The sequence below is a fragment of the Nymphaea colorata genome, chromosome 3, assembly GCF_008831285.2.
Source record: "Nymphaea colorata isolate Beijing-Zhang1983 chromosome 3, ASM883128v2, whole genome shotgun sequence".
In the NCBI taxonomy this organism is placed as follows: Eukaryota; Viridiplantae; Streptophyta; class Magnoliopsida; order Nymphaeales; family Nymphaeaceae; genus Nymphaea; species Nymphaea colorata.
In genome coordinates, this window is record NC_045140.1 from 25,534,841 (window position 1) to 25,552,121 (window position 17,281).

The 17,281-nt window shown below is 40.1% G+C and overlaps 1 protein-coding gene across 2 annotated transcripts; it reads left to right on the forward strand.

The window, feature by feature from the left end:
- The first annotated feature begins 1,665 nt into the window (after nt 1–1,665).
- On the forward strand, nt 1,666–13,194 carry LOC116250111 (BTB/POZ domain-containing protein NPY3-like). Of its 2 annotated transcripts, XM_031623512.2 has the most exons (8): nt 1,759–3,418; nt 5,763–5,832; nt 6,007–7,149; nt 10,114–10,235; nt 10,664–10,832; nt 10,938–11,063; nt 12,751–12,816; nt 12,888–13,194. In XM_031623512.2, exons 1-8 carry the CDS (start codon nt 3,360–3,362, stop codon nt 12,933–12,935), a joined length of 1,803 nt encoding a protein of 600 aa, XP_031479372.1. In that variant the 5' UTR covers nt 1,759–3,359; the 3' UTR covers nt 12,936–13,194. The 2 variants fall into 2 exon arrangements, with proteins under 2 accessions (XP_031479371.1, XP_031479372.1); XM_031623511.2 differs by lacking the exons at nt 10,114–10,235; nt 10,664–10,832; nt 10,938–11,063; nt 12,751–12,816; nt 12,888–13,194 and adding an exon at nt 7,399–8,205 and having other exon boundaries at nt 1,666–3,418; nt 6,007–7,191.
- The last annotated feature ends 4,087 nt before the right edge of the window (nt 13,195–17,281 follow it).

The window sequence follows — 17,281 nt, forward strand, 5'->3', positions numbered from 1 at the left end:
GAATCGGACCTTCAGGTCTGGAATTGGATCCGACATTTGATCTCTTGGCAGTGCGAGGAAGGAGCCGTTTCAACCATTTTATCCCTCTCGAATCCTCTCCCGACGCAAGGTTTCTTCTGGATACTCACTCCTGGAAAGAACCGGATCCGCTTGTGGACCTGAGGGCGTTTTCGTCATAAACAGACGGACCTAAAACCTTTGGCAATTTGGAAACTTTATGAGTAGTCGGTCATAGATATCAAAGGATGAGGGCAATCCTGGAAATGAAAACCTGCAGGAAATTGCATGTCAGAACGGCGTGCCTAACGGTGCAGGAAGGTAATCGATTAAAGGTAAAAACAAAATAATTAGAAAAAAAAGAAAAGAAAGGGAGTCGGCTGTCGCTTGACCATTTTCGTCTTCTTTGTGAGCTCTCACTCTGCCTCTCTCATGCTCGTGCCAGAGCACAAACTCGGACCTGATTTATTAACTAAAAAATAATTCTCTTTGACTCACGTCATTTTCATCGTACAATTTGATTTTATGACTTCTTCGTTTACATTTATTTTTGGACATAAAGTTTCATTTGACAAATACGTTATGCAGACATGATTCTCGAAAGGTGAATTATAACATTTAATGCATTACAAATACTCGTAAAAAATAACCTCATACCAAAGAAATTGAGAAACAAGATTCATGTATACGGTTTAGTTAATCATATGAGCCACATTTTAACCTTCTAAGAAGGCTGAATCGAACAAGGTAAGAAGTACGTTCAAATTTGTTAGGTATAGCGTTAGGGTCATGTTTAAGACGGTTACTACATTTATATGAAAGCTAATCTCATTCAACGGAAAGTGCCTTATAATACTCAAAAGTATTTTAGAGAACAATACTTGAGAAAAAAATAAACTATTCATTTTTTTTTTATCTTGCACATAGTTTACGTTTTTCTTTCCTCTTTTTAATTTTATAAAAGAATAATGGAGCGAGGTTCACTTACTATTGGATGAGCATTTGCGATTTTGGCACAATTTATAGTCATATAAAAGATGACACGACACAATATCAGAGCAAAAAAGTATGTAGTAATGACTCTGTAGCTACCCAGTTGAGTTTGAGCTAATTAACTTGAGCTTGAGCTTGAACCAAGCTTGAGACAAGCTAGAGATATATGTTATGATACTCTAGCCTAATTTGAGTTGGCTCAACTGAGCTGGAACTTGACTCTTGAAATATTGAGACAAATTTATTTATTTTTTAAACTTTTGCAGGACATATATTTCAAGATTCTTTTGTCAGTGCCAATAAATTGTTAAAAAGGAAAAAAAACATCATGCATCTTAGGAAAAAAAGAATCAGTCCCATAACACCCAAAACCAACACGAAATTCTGGTTTTGGGAGCTTAGTTTGCTAAAAAGATCAGTGATCACGTCTAGTCATGGATTTACTTTCCTAGTGCTAAAGATCCGCCATGACTGAAAAAAAAAAGAAAAGTTGATACATGGGTTCTCCGTTGTCCCATTACCTTATGAAAATCAAAACTTGAAATGCACTTTATGGTCGCTGCTCTTCCATAAATTTATGTTTCTTTATTCCACTTTTCGGATACGATACATTTTTTGGATAAGGCGTTCACTACTTTAATCGTATGAGAGCTGAGAAGTTGGTAATTGTGGGTGAAGTGTTTTACGAGAAGCATAAAGCATTGAGCTGTTCCTTTTTTCTTTCCTCCTCTTTTTTCTGTTGTTCGTGATAAAGGAGACACAGAGGATTCTTTTTATTTTTTCTTACGGTGAGTTCATTCGGAACCAGTGATGGCGAGATAAACCTGTCTGAGATTCCTGGGTTTTCCCTCTTAATCCGTCGTTTTCTAGCACAAAACGGCTCCTCTTAATCCCTCCCATCCCAGTGGTGGCAAGATAAACATGTCTTTTGCTGTCTCTTTACTGTCTACACCTGCCATATACTCGCCATGCATAAAGGTGAAGGCGTCGTTTTGATCGAAGGGGAATATTCGAGTTCCTGCTTTGGGCCGTGGTCTCTGGGAGCGAAGACCCACTGTGCCTGAAGGCTGGTCCCTGTACAGTTCTTTCTTTTTTTCTACCTTGTCTTTCTGGGGGGTTCAGTTTCTTTTGCTGGTTTAGTCTCTGTGCAAGTGGGTATTGTGCATTTTAGCTCTTTGTGAGTTTCTTGGGGGTTATTGTTGCAAGTGGGACGGTGTGTTGTTGTTTTCCTTGCGTCCTTCTTTAACATTTTTTTTTTGGCTCACTGGGTTGCTTCGTGATTGGTTTTCCTAAATTGGGTTTGCCGGGTTTTGTTGGTTTGAGGTCTCTGTTGTTGGTCCTTTTTTTTTTTTCGGGGGATTCCTTGGCATGTGGTGGTGCCGGAGCAGATGATGGGATGTGTGGCTTTCCTGTGGTTTTACTTGGCCTGCGCTATGTGTTATTCTGCTCCTGCGTTTGAGAAGTTGGAGATGTGAAGAAAGCAGAAATGAGCTTTTGAGTCTGTAATCAGGGTATCTAAGCAATGGTTGGGGTGGAGTTTAAAAAGTGAAGGACCAGTCAGGTGTGTGTAGCTAAATGATCTTTGCCTCTCAGGGCTGAGTTTTGTGTAAATGGAGGAGAAGCAAAACTCTGTTGGCCTTGAAGATTTATATTAGTGTTGTAGCATTCTTTTCTGCTTGGTGGAGTAAGCGCAAACTAAGAAAAAGTTGGTGTGGAGTGTTGTTGTGATCTGTAGTCGGGCATTTTGGGCGTTGGGGAGGAGGGAAGGGGAATGTGGGCGGTTTTAGGTTGTTGGGATCTCTGAAAATTAATGGTTGAGGTCATCGGCATTATTTAAAGGGTACAGAGTGGTGGGGAATGCATAGAAAGGAGGAAATATTTGTCAAGGGGGATTGTGTGTCAGTTTTGTGCTTGTGGGTTTCTCAGGCCCCGTGCATTTTTTAGTGGTTCGAGTCTGTTGGTAATGTTTCCCACGCTGACCATTCCGCCGCAGCCTATGGGCTCTGTTGCAGATACAGGAAACAAGCTCCTAGCAGCAGCATCGTTGGAGAAGTAAAAAAAGAAAGAAAGGGATAGGATTCCTGACCAAGATCGTCTTACTCTCTTACTTTCTCTCCACTAGCTTCCTCTCTGTTCGTCAACGGGTTTTCTTTCCACCCCAGTGCACCTTCGCAGTTTTTGTTTTCTCTTTTTCCTCTGAACCTCTGGGCTTTTGGTATCCAGAGATATAGCTGCTGATTTGGGCGTGCCATTTGAAGAAGGGGCTTTGGTCTTTTTTTTTTTTTGCTTTCTCATCTCTCGACTCCCTCGCCCTGTGGCCTTGTTATAGCATCAATCCTGCCTAAAGAGAAGGAACGGGCGTTCTCAAGATGAAGTTTATGAAACTTGGTTCCAAGGCAGACTCCTTTCAGAGTGATGGGAACATGAGGTAAGGATTTCTTGGGCGTTTTGGGTTTTGCTAATATCATGTTCTTTATGTTACATAAAATATCATGCTCATCCGAGTTTTTTGCTTTTTGGAGGAGTTAAGACATAATGTGGTCTCAAGTTTTTCTCCTCACTATTTTCTTTTTTGACTTTACTAAGGCTTTCTTGTTATATATATATATATATATATATATATATATATATATATATATATGGAATAAATTATAAAAATCGGCTTTTTTCCCCATCACCGATGGGGATTTGCCGATCCGGTTGGAAATATTTCTGGGGGTTTTGTAGCTTAACTATTTCCAGGTACTACTAGATGGCTCCGCTCGGCCATTCTAATATCTAGCGAAAATGTGCATCTTCTAAACCTGAGTCTTTGTTTACATGCTTTAATATGTTGCTACAATTTCTAAGGGTTTATGTTCAGTTTTGGTTCTCCAATTATTGTTGGCACACTTGTGAACTCTCTGCCTCTTGTTATTGGAAACTGTGAACATCGAGCTATATTGCTTGTTGTACTTGTTTTTCCCATTTGTCTCTGAGAATGGGATACTGTCGAAAGAATTTGTTTTTGCCTTCCTGTTATTAATACAACGCCACACCTCTTTGCTTCTTACTATTGTTTAATCATCTTGTGGACAATGGTCTTCCATGATTTAGTATGTGGCTGGTACTGTAGTTGGAACATTTTTTGCTGCCGAGTGTCGTATGGTAGAAATTTAATGGTTGTGTTTTGAACAGAACTTAGACTTTGTGAATGAAATTTCTTTATAGGAAAACCCTTTTTCTTTTAAAAAAACCAACATTTCACTATTAATCATGAAATTACTGGCTGCACACTTTGTTCAGATTGGACATGGCAGATTTGGCTTGATCTTTCCTGATGGTCTTCGTATCAGATGTTTTGACAAGCCATTATATGTATGTGTGCATGTATACATGTACTAATATGTTGTCATAGCGGTCTTTCTATGTTCGTTTCTTTTTCTCCTGAAGAGTGTCTGAAGGGAGTGGTGCTTTCAGAAACTAGGAGCTTATGCTGTTGAAGTGAGTGTCTTCCTTTAAGCAAGATGTAGTAGTGCGTTCCTAATTTGCATGGTTATTCCCTTGTAGAGCTTTTTCGGTTTCTTGCTCATGCTCTTGCTTTTGCTTTCTCTTTCCTTTCCCATATGGTGGTTCTCTTATGGTTTTTCCGTCTGGTTTGCAGTTACTCTGTATTTGCCAACTTGCTTGTCTCTGTAGGTGTTCAAATTTTTACCTTGTGCGAAATTGCCAATTGTTTGGTGAAGCTACTTGTTCTGGTTCTCTAAGAGTGTTTGGTTCACTGTTCTCAGAGCAGACAAGCATAACTCGAGGAACAGTGGCAATGTTTATTGAGTTACTTCACCTGTCTATTGTCCAGCATTCCACCCTTACCATGGAACATTGGGAAGCACAGAAGTCAGAATGCACAGCATGATGTCTGGCACATTGCATTCCTGTTATGCACATTCCATGCCTATTGTCTGAATCCATTTTGGTGGAACTGAACTTTAGTGTTCATTGCTCCACTGAAACAACAAAGCAAGCATACCCTAAATTTCCTGTGTGTCACACAGAATTCTACAAACTGTTATCTTAGTGGTAAATTTAAGCTTTTCTCCACATTGTTTTCTTTGCCTCTTTCAGTGGCCTCGAAAGTGAAGATCAGAGCTTCTTAAACCATTTTTTTTTATGAATTTTAGATGTCTTTGGGTTCAACGAGACCCCACAACTCATGATAAATGTTAGCTTGCTTTTCTGTATTGCTACTAGTTTATTTTCTTAGAGATATCAAAATACTGCTGGTGATGCCTCCCAACTAATGGTAGGTTCAAGCCACTGGCAGTCACAGCAATTCAGTTATACGAAGGTGTTTCTGGACAATATGTTGCTGTATCCACTGATTTGGCAGACATTTTGTTGTATATATGGAAATTTGTTTCTATTTTTACTTGTATGGCTGTGCTGAAAGAAAACAAGTTTCTCAAAAATCTCTCTGTTTTTCATATGTGGTGTGACTGCTGTACCCATGGAGTATGAGATCAGTCCTTGACTTTCACACTTAAATTCCTTGTGGAGTGTTAGCTTTTGCTCGAGTTGGTCAGGTTGGTAGCTTGGGAGAGTAAGGGAAAGCTTTTCCCTCATACTATGCATGGGAAAACGATTCTACGTGCCTAGTATTGAGCCGCTTTTCTAAGGGTTAAATTGTAGGCTTTTGTAGCTAAATTCTTTTCAGTTCAATTGATTTATTTTTTGAACCTAGAAATTTTGAAATATGTGAGAATGAGGTGATTAAGACAATCTTCCATATGCAGATATGTAGCTACAGAATTGGCAGCTGATCTTGTTGTTAACGTGGGGGATATCAAATTTTGTGTTCACAAGGTTTGGCTTAAACTCCTGTATGCCTAATGTCGTCTATTTTCACTGTGGCATCTGTTCATATCAGCCAATTTAGCACTTAACATTAATGGATTTAATATCTTGAGTGTGGCACTCGAGCCATGCTTCTTTGTGTACAGAAAAGTCTTCCTCTGACTTTGTCATTGGACATTGCAGTTTCCCCTTCTATCAAAAAGTGCACGCTTGCAGAAGCTACTAGCAAATAGCAATAATGAAGTCAACAATGAAGTCCACATTCCTGACATCCCTGGTGGGGCTTCAGCCTTTGAGATCTGTGCGAAATTCTGTTATGGGATGGTTGTCACACTAAACCCATTCAATGTCATTGCTGCACGATGTGCTGCTGAGTACCTGGAAATGCATGAGGTTGTTGAGAAAGGCAACCTGATTTACAAGATCGAGGTTTTCTTAAACACAGGCATCTTTAGGAGTTGGAAGGATTCTATTATTGTGCTTCAAACCACGAGATCTTTCTATCCATGGTCTGAAGAACTGAAGGTGATTGGTCGTTCTGTGGACTATATTGCATTGATGGCCACTGTTGATCCAGGACAGGTTGACTGGTCTTACACATACAGCAGAAGGAAACTCCCATCTGAAAATGGTATTGATCTGCAATGGAATGGAGTCCGACAGCAAATGACAGTCCCAAAAGATTGGTGGGTTGAGGATCTATGTGAACTTGAGATTGACTTCTATAAACGGGTGATTATAGCTATCAAATCAAAGAGAATAATGTCAGGCAACTTGATTGGGGAGGCACTTAAAGCTTATGCGCTAAAGTGGCTACCTGCTTTCGGAAGGGATCAGGTCCATAGCAGTGAGGCAACTAGAAACAGGTCACTCGTTGAAACCGTGATTTGGTTATTGCCTTCAAAAAAGGGCTGCGTACCTTGTGGGTTCTTGCTCAAGCTCCTCAAGGCAGGGACTTTGTTGGACATAGGTGAGACTGCAAAGAGGGAACTTGTGAAGAAAGTGGGTATACAGTTGGATGAAGCCTCTGCTGTTGACCTCTTGTTGCCAGCACCTGTTGGTGAAGGTGGATTGTATGACATTGACATTGTGCAAAATATGGTGGAGGAGTTCTTGATACAAGAGCAGAGTGCAAGGATTGGTCACCCAGCAGTGGAGGATGAGCTATTAGCTGACGAGAGGTCATCGAGTTCTGTCTCTTATGCTTCCAAGCTTGCAGTTTCTAAGGTGATTGATGGCTACCTTGTGGAGATTGCACATGATCCTGATCTTCCTCTGACTAAGTTCATTGAACTTGCTGAGATGGTACCAGATGCAGCACGTCCTGTTCATGATGGACTATACCGTGCAATTGACATCTATCTTAAGGTATGCTCCACCGATTCTTGTGTTTGCATGTGTGTGTGCATGGCATGTCCATAATTAGATATGAGAAAGGTGGATCAGTTGGCTGTGAAAGATGGTTAGTTTAAACTTTAAATGTCAATGACGGATTTGAGAAACCATCATAATTTATGCTAGGTTACGTAAGAGTAAGTGTTTTCTTAACTGTATCCATGTGACTTGTGCCTACAGGAGCACCCCGGTATAACCAAGAGTGAGAAGAAGAGAATATGCAAGTTGATGGATTGCAGGAAACTATCAATAGATGCATGCGCACATGCTACACAGAATGAACGACTGCCATTGCGGGTGGTGGTACAGGTCCTCTTCTTTGAACAGGTGAGATGTGGAGCTAGTGGTGGTCTTGGGTCGGTGGATATATCAGGTGCGATACGTACTCTCCTACCACCAGAAAATGGTGGTTCAATTGGAAGCTCAAGGACAGCGACTACGAATACAGAGGAAGATTGGGATGGTGTGGCAGCGATATCAGACGATCTGAGGTCCATCAAGAGGGAGTTAGAGGCCATGAGGGTTGGTGGGGGCAAGAGAGGTGGTGGAGATGTGAAAAACACGGTCAAAGTGAGCAGCAAGATGCGGGGGATTCTGAAATCCGGCAGAATTTTTAGTAAACTTTTGTCACACAACCAGAAGGGTGAAAACAGTAGCTCTGATACATCTGAAAGCCCTGGTTCTGTGAATCCAGGAGAGACCAAGTCCACTCCGTCCAGGAACAGAAGGCGTTCAATGTCGTAGAGAGAAGGGAAAATGTGCATGTCTCTCCTAGACGGTACTTGGTGGGGGTTGTGGTTTTTTAGGTCAAAGAGGATGGAAGGTGGTGGGTGGATCGTCACCCTCGCCTACCCTTTCTTCTTTATACATGCAAAATATATTGTTGCTGACCAGTACTTGGGCTTTTGGATTATGGCCCAATTTTGATGTACCATATCAAAGAGGAAATGCCACGTTTAATGGGATCTGTTGTCCTTTTCTATTGAATGGGATTTGTTGTCCTTTTATATGCCATGCTGTGTAAATCGCCCGCTTGGAGCTTTCTGGCCTAATTGGTAGTTTTTAGAACTTCTTCGTTGGTCCTAAACTGGCTTCAAGGCAAGGTCAATAGGTTTGAAATGCCTGTAGAAGCGACAAGACCACGCTTCGGTGGCAGCTCCAGTTCCATCTATGTAAGTAGTTCCTGCTCATCCGAAATCCTGGTCCGTTTAAGTTCGAAGCTGTCGGATGACAGATCCTTCAAGACCGACCACATTTCAACATCCCCAAAGCCTCTTGAACATGCATTTTACCCCTTCGGACCAAGAATGCGACACGTTGGAGCTGCCATTAGTAACTTTACGTTCCTTACTGATTAGAGGTGGACGAAGAATGAGTTTGTTGGGTCTTTGAGAGTGCAGAGAGATCGAGTTTAGTTAAGTGCACGGAGTTGGATTTGAATTGGCTTCAGTAAAGGTCTATACAGGGGAAAGCTCCCTCCCTGAGAACGTGATCAGCTTGCAGCCGTATCTATGAAAGGTGTTTTGAGGAGTCGTTGCAAGCAAGCATCTAGATCCATTTCATAAGCAAAATAACAATTCCTACATAGTAATATGTACATAGTCTGTATACTGAGCAACTCGAATATGAGTTTTGACGAGTGAGAAATGAGAAGAAAGAACAGCTAACTGAATGGGAATGAGAGAGTTCTCAACCTCAGATGGCATCTTAAAAATGAATTAGATGATGGTGCATTTAGACATGAAGAAGGTTCCTAAGGTTGGTGTGTGATGGACAGGTTTAAACACTGGTTGCCACAGAGAAGCACAAAAATGATACTGATATGGAGGGGAGACGCAGGTAGTTCACAGTTGACACTGCCTACACTCTTTTTAGGGCAGAAGCTCTTTTCTGTTAAAAATGAGCCGACTTTATCTGCATATTATATGCAAGGAAAATGAATAACTATAAACTTTATCTGCATATTACATGCAAGGAAAAGGAATAACTATCTTTGTGAGGAAACCATTCCCCTTTTAGGCATGAAGTTGAAGATTAGTTCAAGTATTAATCTTTCCAAGTTTTTTGATGATGGCTTTTCTGATGTGATGGCCAAAGTAACGGGCTTGCTTAACCCGTTAATTGATCTGGGTCTTAAACGTCCTTCCATCGCAGAAAAAAAGAATTTAACTCATTTGAGAGTGCTTAAACCGGCGCCACCGACATTTGCCTCGGAAGCCAACCATTAAATAGAAAATACCAACAGTTAAAAATGCAGAATTCTGCTCATATTGGCCATATGGGATCCGCGTATGAGGGCATTTTTAATTTTTCTTAGTGAAAAATATGCTAGATAACTAACGTGGGAATGCGGTTGATACCAACCAAGGAAGAGATTTTGTCTCCAAACTGTTGCTTTAGAGAGTTTAAGAAATACAAAAATCCCAAAGTTTCAAAAGCACGAAACATTAGAAGAAAAAGAAAAAGAACAGAAAAATCTTGATGGATTGTAGCGTGGTATATTTGTCACGATACCGAAGTAAAAGAAGCAAAAGGTGTTTTATTTCAATTACAAATGTGAAACCGAATTAAGAGAATCATAAGGATATCGTTTTAGGTTTTTAAACATTTAAGACTAATAAAATGGTTTAGTTTGTTTGTTGTTGCAAAATATTCATGTAAAACTAAAAATATCAAATACTAGCCCTGATATCGTGGGGTTTCTCCTCTCTCTGCCTCTCTCTTTCTCGGCCCCTTTTGTCGAGTCGGGAGCACTAACCCTAGCCTTTTGCCTCCTCTGTCTCTCTCGGATCTCGCTCTCGGTCTCTGCCAGGTGGTGGTGCAGTAGTGATGGCGGAGGTGGTTGTGAAGGAGAGGGCGGTGGAGGAGGGGGAGCATCCTTCTCCTCCGCAGAAGCACAAGCTGGAGCGCAGGTGGACGTTCTGGTTCGACAACCAGTCGAAGCCGAAACAGGGTGCTGCTTGGGGAACATCCCTCCGCCCCGTCTATTCCTTCGACACAGTTGAAGACTTCTGGTGGTAAACCCTTCTCTCTCTCTCTCTCTCTCTCGCGTACGATGTTTGTTCTTCCCCACATAGGCCTCTAATGACTTTTGGCTCTTGTGTTCTCTTTATTGTTCTGGAAATTTGGGTTTATGGTCTTTTCGTTTGCGATATTCTATCAACCAAAGATTGGTATTTGATGGTGAGAGAAAACGGAACGGCTAGATTTGCGGAAACATATTTTTTCGGCGCAGAGGCATGTTGATGCAATGAGATGGAATCGGTTTTTGTTTGATGGGTTGGAGAACACTAATAATTGATGTCTCATGGGTACTTTTAGTTGATGGTGATGGGAAAACACGATTTATATTATATTGGTGTCCTGGAAACCGTTGGTTGTATTTTGATTTGGAATTGGAGCACTTTGATGACGATCTTTTCTGTTCTTCTTCTTGTCCTGGAAGCTTGTATGATCAGATATTCAAGCCAAGCAAATTGCTGGCCAATGCGGATTTCCACTGTTTCAAAGCTGGGATCGAGCCAAAATGGGAAGATCCAGTCTGCGCGAGTGGTGGGAAATGGTCTGTTACCAGCAGCAGAAAGCAGAACCTTGAGTCCATGTGGCTTGAGACGGTAAGTCCTTTTCTCCATTTTTTCCCTCAGAAATTGCTATATTTTCTAACCAAAGATTAATTACTGATGTCGTTTGGTTCTATATCGCTTTCTTTTCCGGTTTAGTTGATGGCGTTGATCGGTGAGCAATTTGAGGAGGGAGATGAGATTTGTGGTGTTGTGGCAAGCGTGCGTCAGAGGCAGGACAAGATTGCATTGTGGACCAAGACTGCTGCAAATGAAGCAACTCAGGTTCCTTTTTTCTTGATTGTTTTTGTTCATAAAAAGTTCACATCTTTATTGCCAAGTAAATCGCATGCTAGTGATATCATGTTAATTCTGGCGAACTTTTAGTCGCTTGGTGGATGTACTGCCATTCTTGAATGCCGATTGCTTACACTCATGAGAATGAAGAGAGGACTAGAAAACTTGTTCTTTAAATATTTTCCTGTTAACTTCAGCAGATGCGTTCTCATATGTGGTGAGAATGATGCAAATGCGCTACTTGTCTTTTTGTCTTCTTTTTCCCTAGATGAATGACCACATTACTAACATCTTTGAACTGTAATTGGTGAGTTCAACAGGAAGTTTGCTCAATGTACATTATTTGGAAAACAAAGAAACAATATATAGTTATGCGTGTCATGCGTTCAAGTAGATGCAAACAATCTTTATGACTAAAATAAAAATGACAGGACTATCAGTATAGTTTGTATGGGCTTCCTGAAATAGAGCCACTCTGAAATATGGGGGCTATGAGCACCACCACGAGCCCTTTGAAAAATATGATCAGATTGCCTACAAGAAGCCATGGATGGAAGCTGCATCTCAAAAAGGATAGTATGCATTAGGGAGAGAATGATTACTATGCTATCTTGATTAACCTGCTATTATTCCCTACACTTTTAGATTTTCGATAGCCTTTCTGTTCATTATCGTGCCGTAAGCCTTTGTATACTTTCAAAAGCAACACTCCGCAAGATGTTAACCCATCATGGCTGCTGTTCCCTTTTGTAATTTTGGGTTTGTCTCTTGGATGTATTTGTATAAGTGTCCGGTCTAGGACAAGAGAAGAATTTTTACCAGGAAAAATGCCTTTCATCACCCTATCAATTGCAACATTTCAATTAGTTTCAAGTTTTAAACATTGACTCATTGTAATTGGGCTCTACCGTATAGCTGGAAATTTAAATGCTTAATTGTAATGAATCAATGCAGATTTAAAATTATGTATTTGATTCTTATCTTGTCGCAGTGTATCATTATAACTTTTGATTATTTTAATTTCATCTACTCCTAGTGATGTCATGAGTTAATTTGTGTTCTCCTCTACCCCTGTAATCCTGTCTGTGATTATTATGGAAGAATGTTGCTTTGTCAATTTTAAGATGCAAATCACAAAGTACAAAGATCAGTCATTAGAAGATGGCAATGTTGTATTAGATCCTTGAGGCTATGCTGTCTTCTCTTATAAAATAAGCCTTTTTCAAAATCTATGTTCTGATAGGTGCCCCAAGTTTCTTCCTAAAGCCAACGGTTGTCTGCCAGTTTTTGTAATCACAGTGAAGATTTAACCGAAAACCATGACCATTCGATACATGCTAATTGAATTGAAGGCCTGCCTTCTTTTCATTTCTGTGTACTTCTCACAGTTGCTTTCAGTTAACATTTCAGGTTTAGAATCTGATTGTTATTATTTGATAGTTTTGTTTTTCATTTTTTGTTGAGTTCATCTTTCTTTTGATGTTTTCCTTGAATCAGTTCTAGGATTCAAACATGAGTATTTTTACAATGAATTACGGACAAACAAAATCTTCTGCTCGACTGCATTGAAATTTTTTTGTTAACCTTGAGAGTGCTGAAAATAAATCGGTAGACCAAGCAGCATAAACAGCGAGGACATGACACTTTGCTTCTTTCCCTTTGATGACCTGCACAGATTAGCATTGGTCGAAAGTGGAAGGAGATCGTTGACTCCAATGAGAAGATCTTTTACAGTTTTCATGTAAGTCATTTGAGATGCTTGTGTCACAGTTCTTGTCAAGCCTTTTTCCAAATTGACTTTCGTTTCTGCAGGATGATTCAAGAAGGGAAAAGTCTTCACGGGGCAGATACAGTGTCTAGTGCTCAAAAGACATGGTTATTGCCAGCTGGTCCTCGCTGGAAATTCAGTAGCATATTTTTGTTGTTTTGCAGTTACTATAAGCGAGTTCATTTTGGCGCCCTTTCGGCTAGCCAGGGCGGCTATTTTGCTTGTAGCTTCTCTTATATGCAATGGTCTTGTTCTAAACAGACAATTTCTTGTTCCACTATCTTCTTGGTTTATGTAGGGCTTGAAAGGAGAGTCTGCTATATATAATCAAACTGAATCCTTTATTGGGAAGTGTCGTAGTAATTGATGCGCATTTTGCCATTGCTAAACCTGCCTTCGCAATCAATGTCCTGGTGATGATAAGTATGCGTCAAACGTTTGTTTCTTGGTTCTCTTTGGGAAAAACGGCAAATCTGATATGCTGGTCGTGGAGAATGCTTGGTCGTTTTAGGAGTGGGGCTCGCAACCCTTTGTTCTCTAGAAGAGGGAAAGAACATTTCTTTCCTTCTTCCCCCTGTTAATGAAGCCTGAACTGAGGATAAAAATGATGAACAGATTGAAGAAAGAAATCAATGAAAATTTGGAAACGCCATCTTGGTGATGGGCAGGGTCCGTCGTCAGATAGGTTTACTGTATTAATCCAAATTCAATTTCACTTACTTGCAAATCAAAGTTTTAATTTTAGTCTGAGCTCCATTTGCGTAGGGCCAACATTGGGACAAACATAAAATTGGTTTGCGTCCGTTCTATCCTTGTAATTGCAGACCTCTTAATGTTTGTAATGTGAACGTCCATTCTCAAACATCGCATGGTCAAATTGTAAAAGTAATTACAAACATCTTAATGCTTTTCTTAGTTTCAATGGTCCCTAAGCTTCTAGTTTGGGGCGAGTGGAAGGGAATCAACGGTCGAGTGAGAGACAAGAGTCTTTTTTTTTTTCCCCTGCTTTAGGAGTTCACTTGTTTTGAGTGGTCTTATAATAAACCATTCAACTTAAAATTGTGTATATCAATATTAAAATAAGTAGCACTTCCCTTAAAGCTTGTCGATGTTGTATGACAAATTCTTCAAATTGTCGGCCAATATTGAGGTGCGACATGTCATACAAATTTTTTTATTAATTTAGATTGTTTTAACTTTTTCTCGTTTTAACATACAATAATATTTCTTTTACGATTTACAAGCTGTTCAGTTGGATCATAGAATTGTCAGATTGAGTTGGCAACCTGGCCGATTCCGTCCACTTTCCCCTTTTTATGGCATTGTTTTTTACCATTGAACTTAAGTGGTGCAGCAGCTGTTGCAGATGTGTAACTAATAAACCAGCCCATGATTGATGAGATAGTCCACTGAACACTGCCTCATCATAACAAAAAATATAATGTTAGTCATACAATAGCTTCTTATTTTTCACCAAAGGACGGTAAGCTTCAATTAATGGCATGTTCATTTAGTTGTCCTCTCACATGGAGTCAGTATCTGGCTTAATTTTTGGAACAAATAAATAAAACACTAACACAATGTTCCTGTTACCAATGCCCCCAAATTGCCCTTAGAGGCAGAATAACGGAAATTAATTTACAGAAAAAAGGTGACAAACTGTCATTGAAATACAAAATTAGGCAAAAAAAGAAAAGGAAATACAGAAAAGTGGGTTAGATATATGCATAGACAAATGCATTGGCGCCAAGGGTCCTATGCCAATTACCTCTCAAAGTGAGCCAGGGGTACACTTGGTTATCGTGCACTTAGGAGCAGAGTGGCCGCAGAACTCAACGAGGAGAGCCAATTAGTGGAGATCACTCCTCAGCAGCAGGTAGCAAATGAATGGGAAGGCGGACTATACTTCCCTGAAGATTAAATTATTGCCCTATTCTCAAATCTGCCATCAATTAGATGAAACGAAATGTTATTCCAGTGCTCCAAGTTAAGGCTGACTGCCATCTTCCAACTCCCTATGGCCTTATCCTGAAGTTCCTCTAACCCGTTGAATTGGAGACTGTAACACACTTCGAAAACATTCACCATCCGCAGAACAATTGCTGCGATAAGTATTGAACACCACAACCTCCATGGTTGAAGCAAGACAGAACACTGCTTAACCGACACTTTCATTGTCATAATCCTTCGGCACCCGCAGTTCCATAGCTGTTGCATGCGCACCAAGATGCAACAAATCCAGATGGGATGCCATTCAGCCAAGCACACAATGCTGTAGTGGCTCGTGCAAAAGTGCTTCCCTCTACAGCATTTGGGGTCTCCCATCACCCCGGCCCTCTCTCTGCTGTCATGAAATTCGACCATATTTCTGTATATGGAGTATATTCAGGATAAGCTCCTTCAGGGCTAACATGCTCGGTGTTGATCCAGTTAGAAAATCCATGAACTTGGACAGTGGGCAGAGAATCATGGGAGGTGAATCAAGGCCCCGCCCTGAGTTATGTGCACCCAGAGTAAGGATCTTGCCTACGACCTTTCTTTCCCTGCTTGTAGACTACGAAAGTGGACAGCGGATCATGAAATCTACAAATGAAAGATAATGGTTATCGGCGTCTGCAGCATGAGGGTGGAGGCAGAGGAAAGGCTGCATTGATCGATGGAATATATATATTATACTGTGAAAGTAGAAGAAAATAGGTTATCCAACAAGAAGGTTATCGTCAAGCGCGATTATCATGATCAAAGTGGCAGCTATGGTCAGCAATGCAGGGGAAAGAATCAGGGAACAATTACATGATCAAAATGGTAGCCACTATCAACAATGCCTCGGGGAGAAGTTGTTCAAATAAATATGAAATGAATTTTGAAACCTCTAAAACTTGCTCAAGAGCCACCTGGTTGGATTGTCTTAAAATCTCTAAGGGTGTCTACAGTAGTATGATGTGTGGCGCATGTTGGAACCGTGTCACAGGATGATAGTTTAGTATAAACTAGATTAATGGGTACCCAAGGGCCACGTTGTTAGTCTGGATATCATATCTCAAGTAAGATCTCCTCGGGAGATTTGAGGTTTAACAAATTGTCCGTGTTAGACCTATAGATTTCATATTCATGGAATGGATGAAATCCATAGATCTAAGAAATATTTATGAAATAATAAAAATATTTATAAGACAATGAGATAACACTATGAGAACAACAAAAAACCAAGATAAATGTCACCTTTATCGAATATCAATTTTTTTTTTGTGATTTACTTTTTTGTCCCTACATAGAGTTTTTTTTTCTATTAATATGGGCAATTTATGTCATTATTAAGACGGCACATGAAAATTCATACACGAGGGTGGCCCATGTTTCTAGCTTTGAATAGAGGGGGTTGAACTTCTCGCATTGATACATGGTCCACAAGAAAAGCTATAATAGGCACGACAAGGCTGCACTCGAGCAGGCATGGAGCCCTCTTATTGTGCCTCAACCCTATTAGTTATATATCAGCCAAAGAGAGAGAGATAGAGAGAGGGAGAGAGAGAGAAGTCTTTGTAGTTGACCTGATCAATTGTTTTATTGGGCCGGGCCATGTTTGACAAAAAGTTGGCCCATGCCTCCCTTGAAGAAGGAAAAACCATGAGGCCACCGCAAGAAATTCACTATGTGATATCGGGAAAATGGGTCTTCCTAAGCATTCAAACTTGAGGAATCAACACTTTTTATGCAGACAAGAAACCCGCTTTGATTCATCATCTTGGTAATAAAAGAAACTCATTTTCTCGTCACACACCATCGAGTATGTAGATCATGAATCACAAAGACAAAAGCTGATCTCTTACCAAAGATATAAAAGAGTTTAAATTTCCCACACAAAATATGAACAAGTATAGACCTCCCTGATCAAACATCGTATTTGATTCTACAGCGAAGAGAACTCAAGAGAAATGTATCCTCTCAATCATTGTGGATGAATCCAAATCCAACAAATGAGTACTGATACACAAAATTGCTTCAATGAAATCGGACCATGCCAATGCAACTGAGATATTAGACCATTAACAAACCCTGCAGACCACATAAATAGTTTCGTCATCCCGACAGCGGTGTAATGATAATTAAGCAGACGAGTGACCATGGTGGCGTTTCGCCTTTCAAAATAAAATCGAAGAGTGACCTGATCCGCACCTGTACTTAGGGGTTTTGCCAGATGGTCATCAAGTTAATTAGGTTATTGTTCCAATCGCTGAAATTAATCGATAACACTTATATATATATATATATATATATATATATATATATATATATAAGTGCATGAATTTCTCCACAGGTACGAATGAAAAAAAAAAAAAAAAAAGCAAGGCTTTTTCATCCTTTCGTTTTTTTATGAGAACAGGTCAGATTTAAAGGTAAAATATGCTCACTGATACAAGTTCAAACCAGACAGATC

What these genes read in the sequence shown, in the direction of transcription:
- LOC116250111 (XM_031623511.2), top strand. Translation starts at nt 3,360, where the DNA reads ATGAAGTTTATGAAACTTGGTTCCAAGGCAGACTCCTTTCAGAGTGAT. An exon ending in TCAAATTTTGTGTTCACAAG is followed by an intron (nt 5,833 to 6,006) that starts GTTTGGCTTAAA and finishes TGGACATTGCAG; the next exon opens with TTTCCCCTTCTATCAAAAAG. An exon ending in CAATTGACATCTATCTTAAG is followed by an intron (nt 7,192 to 7,398) that starts GTATGCTCCACC and finishes TTGTGCCTACAG; the next exon opens with GAGCACCCCGGTATAACCAA.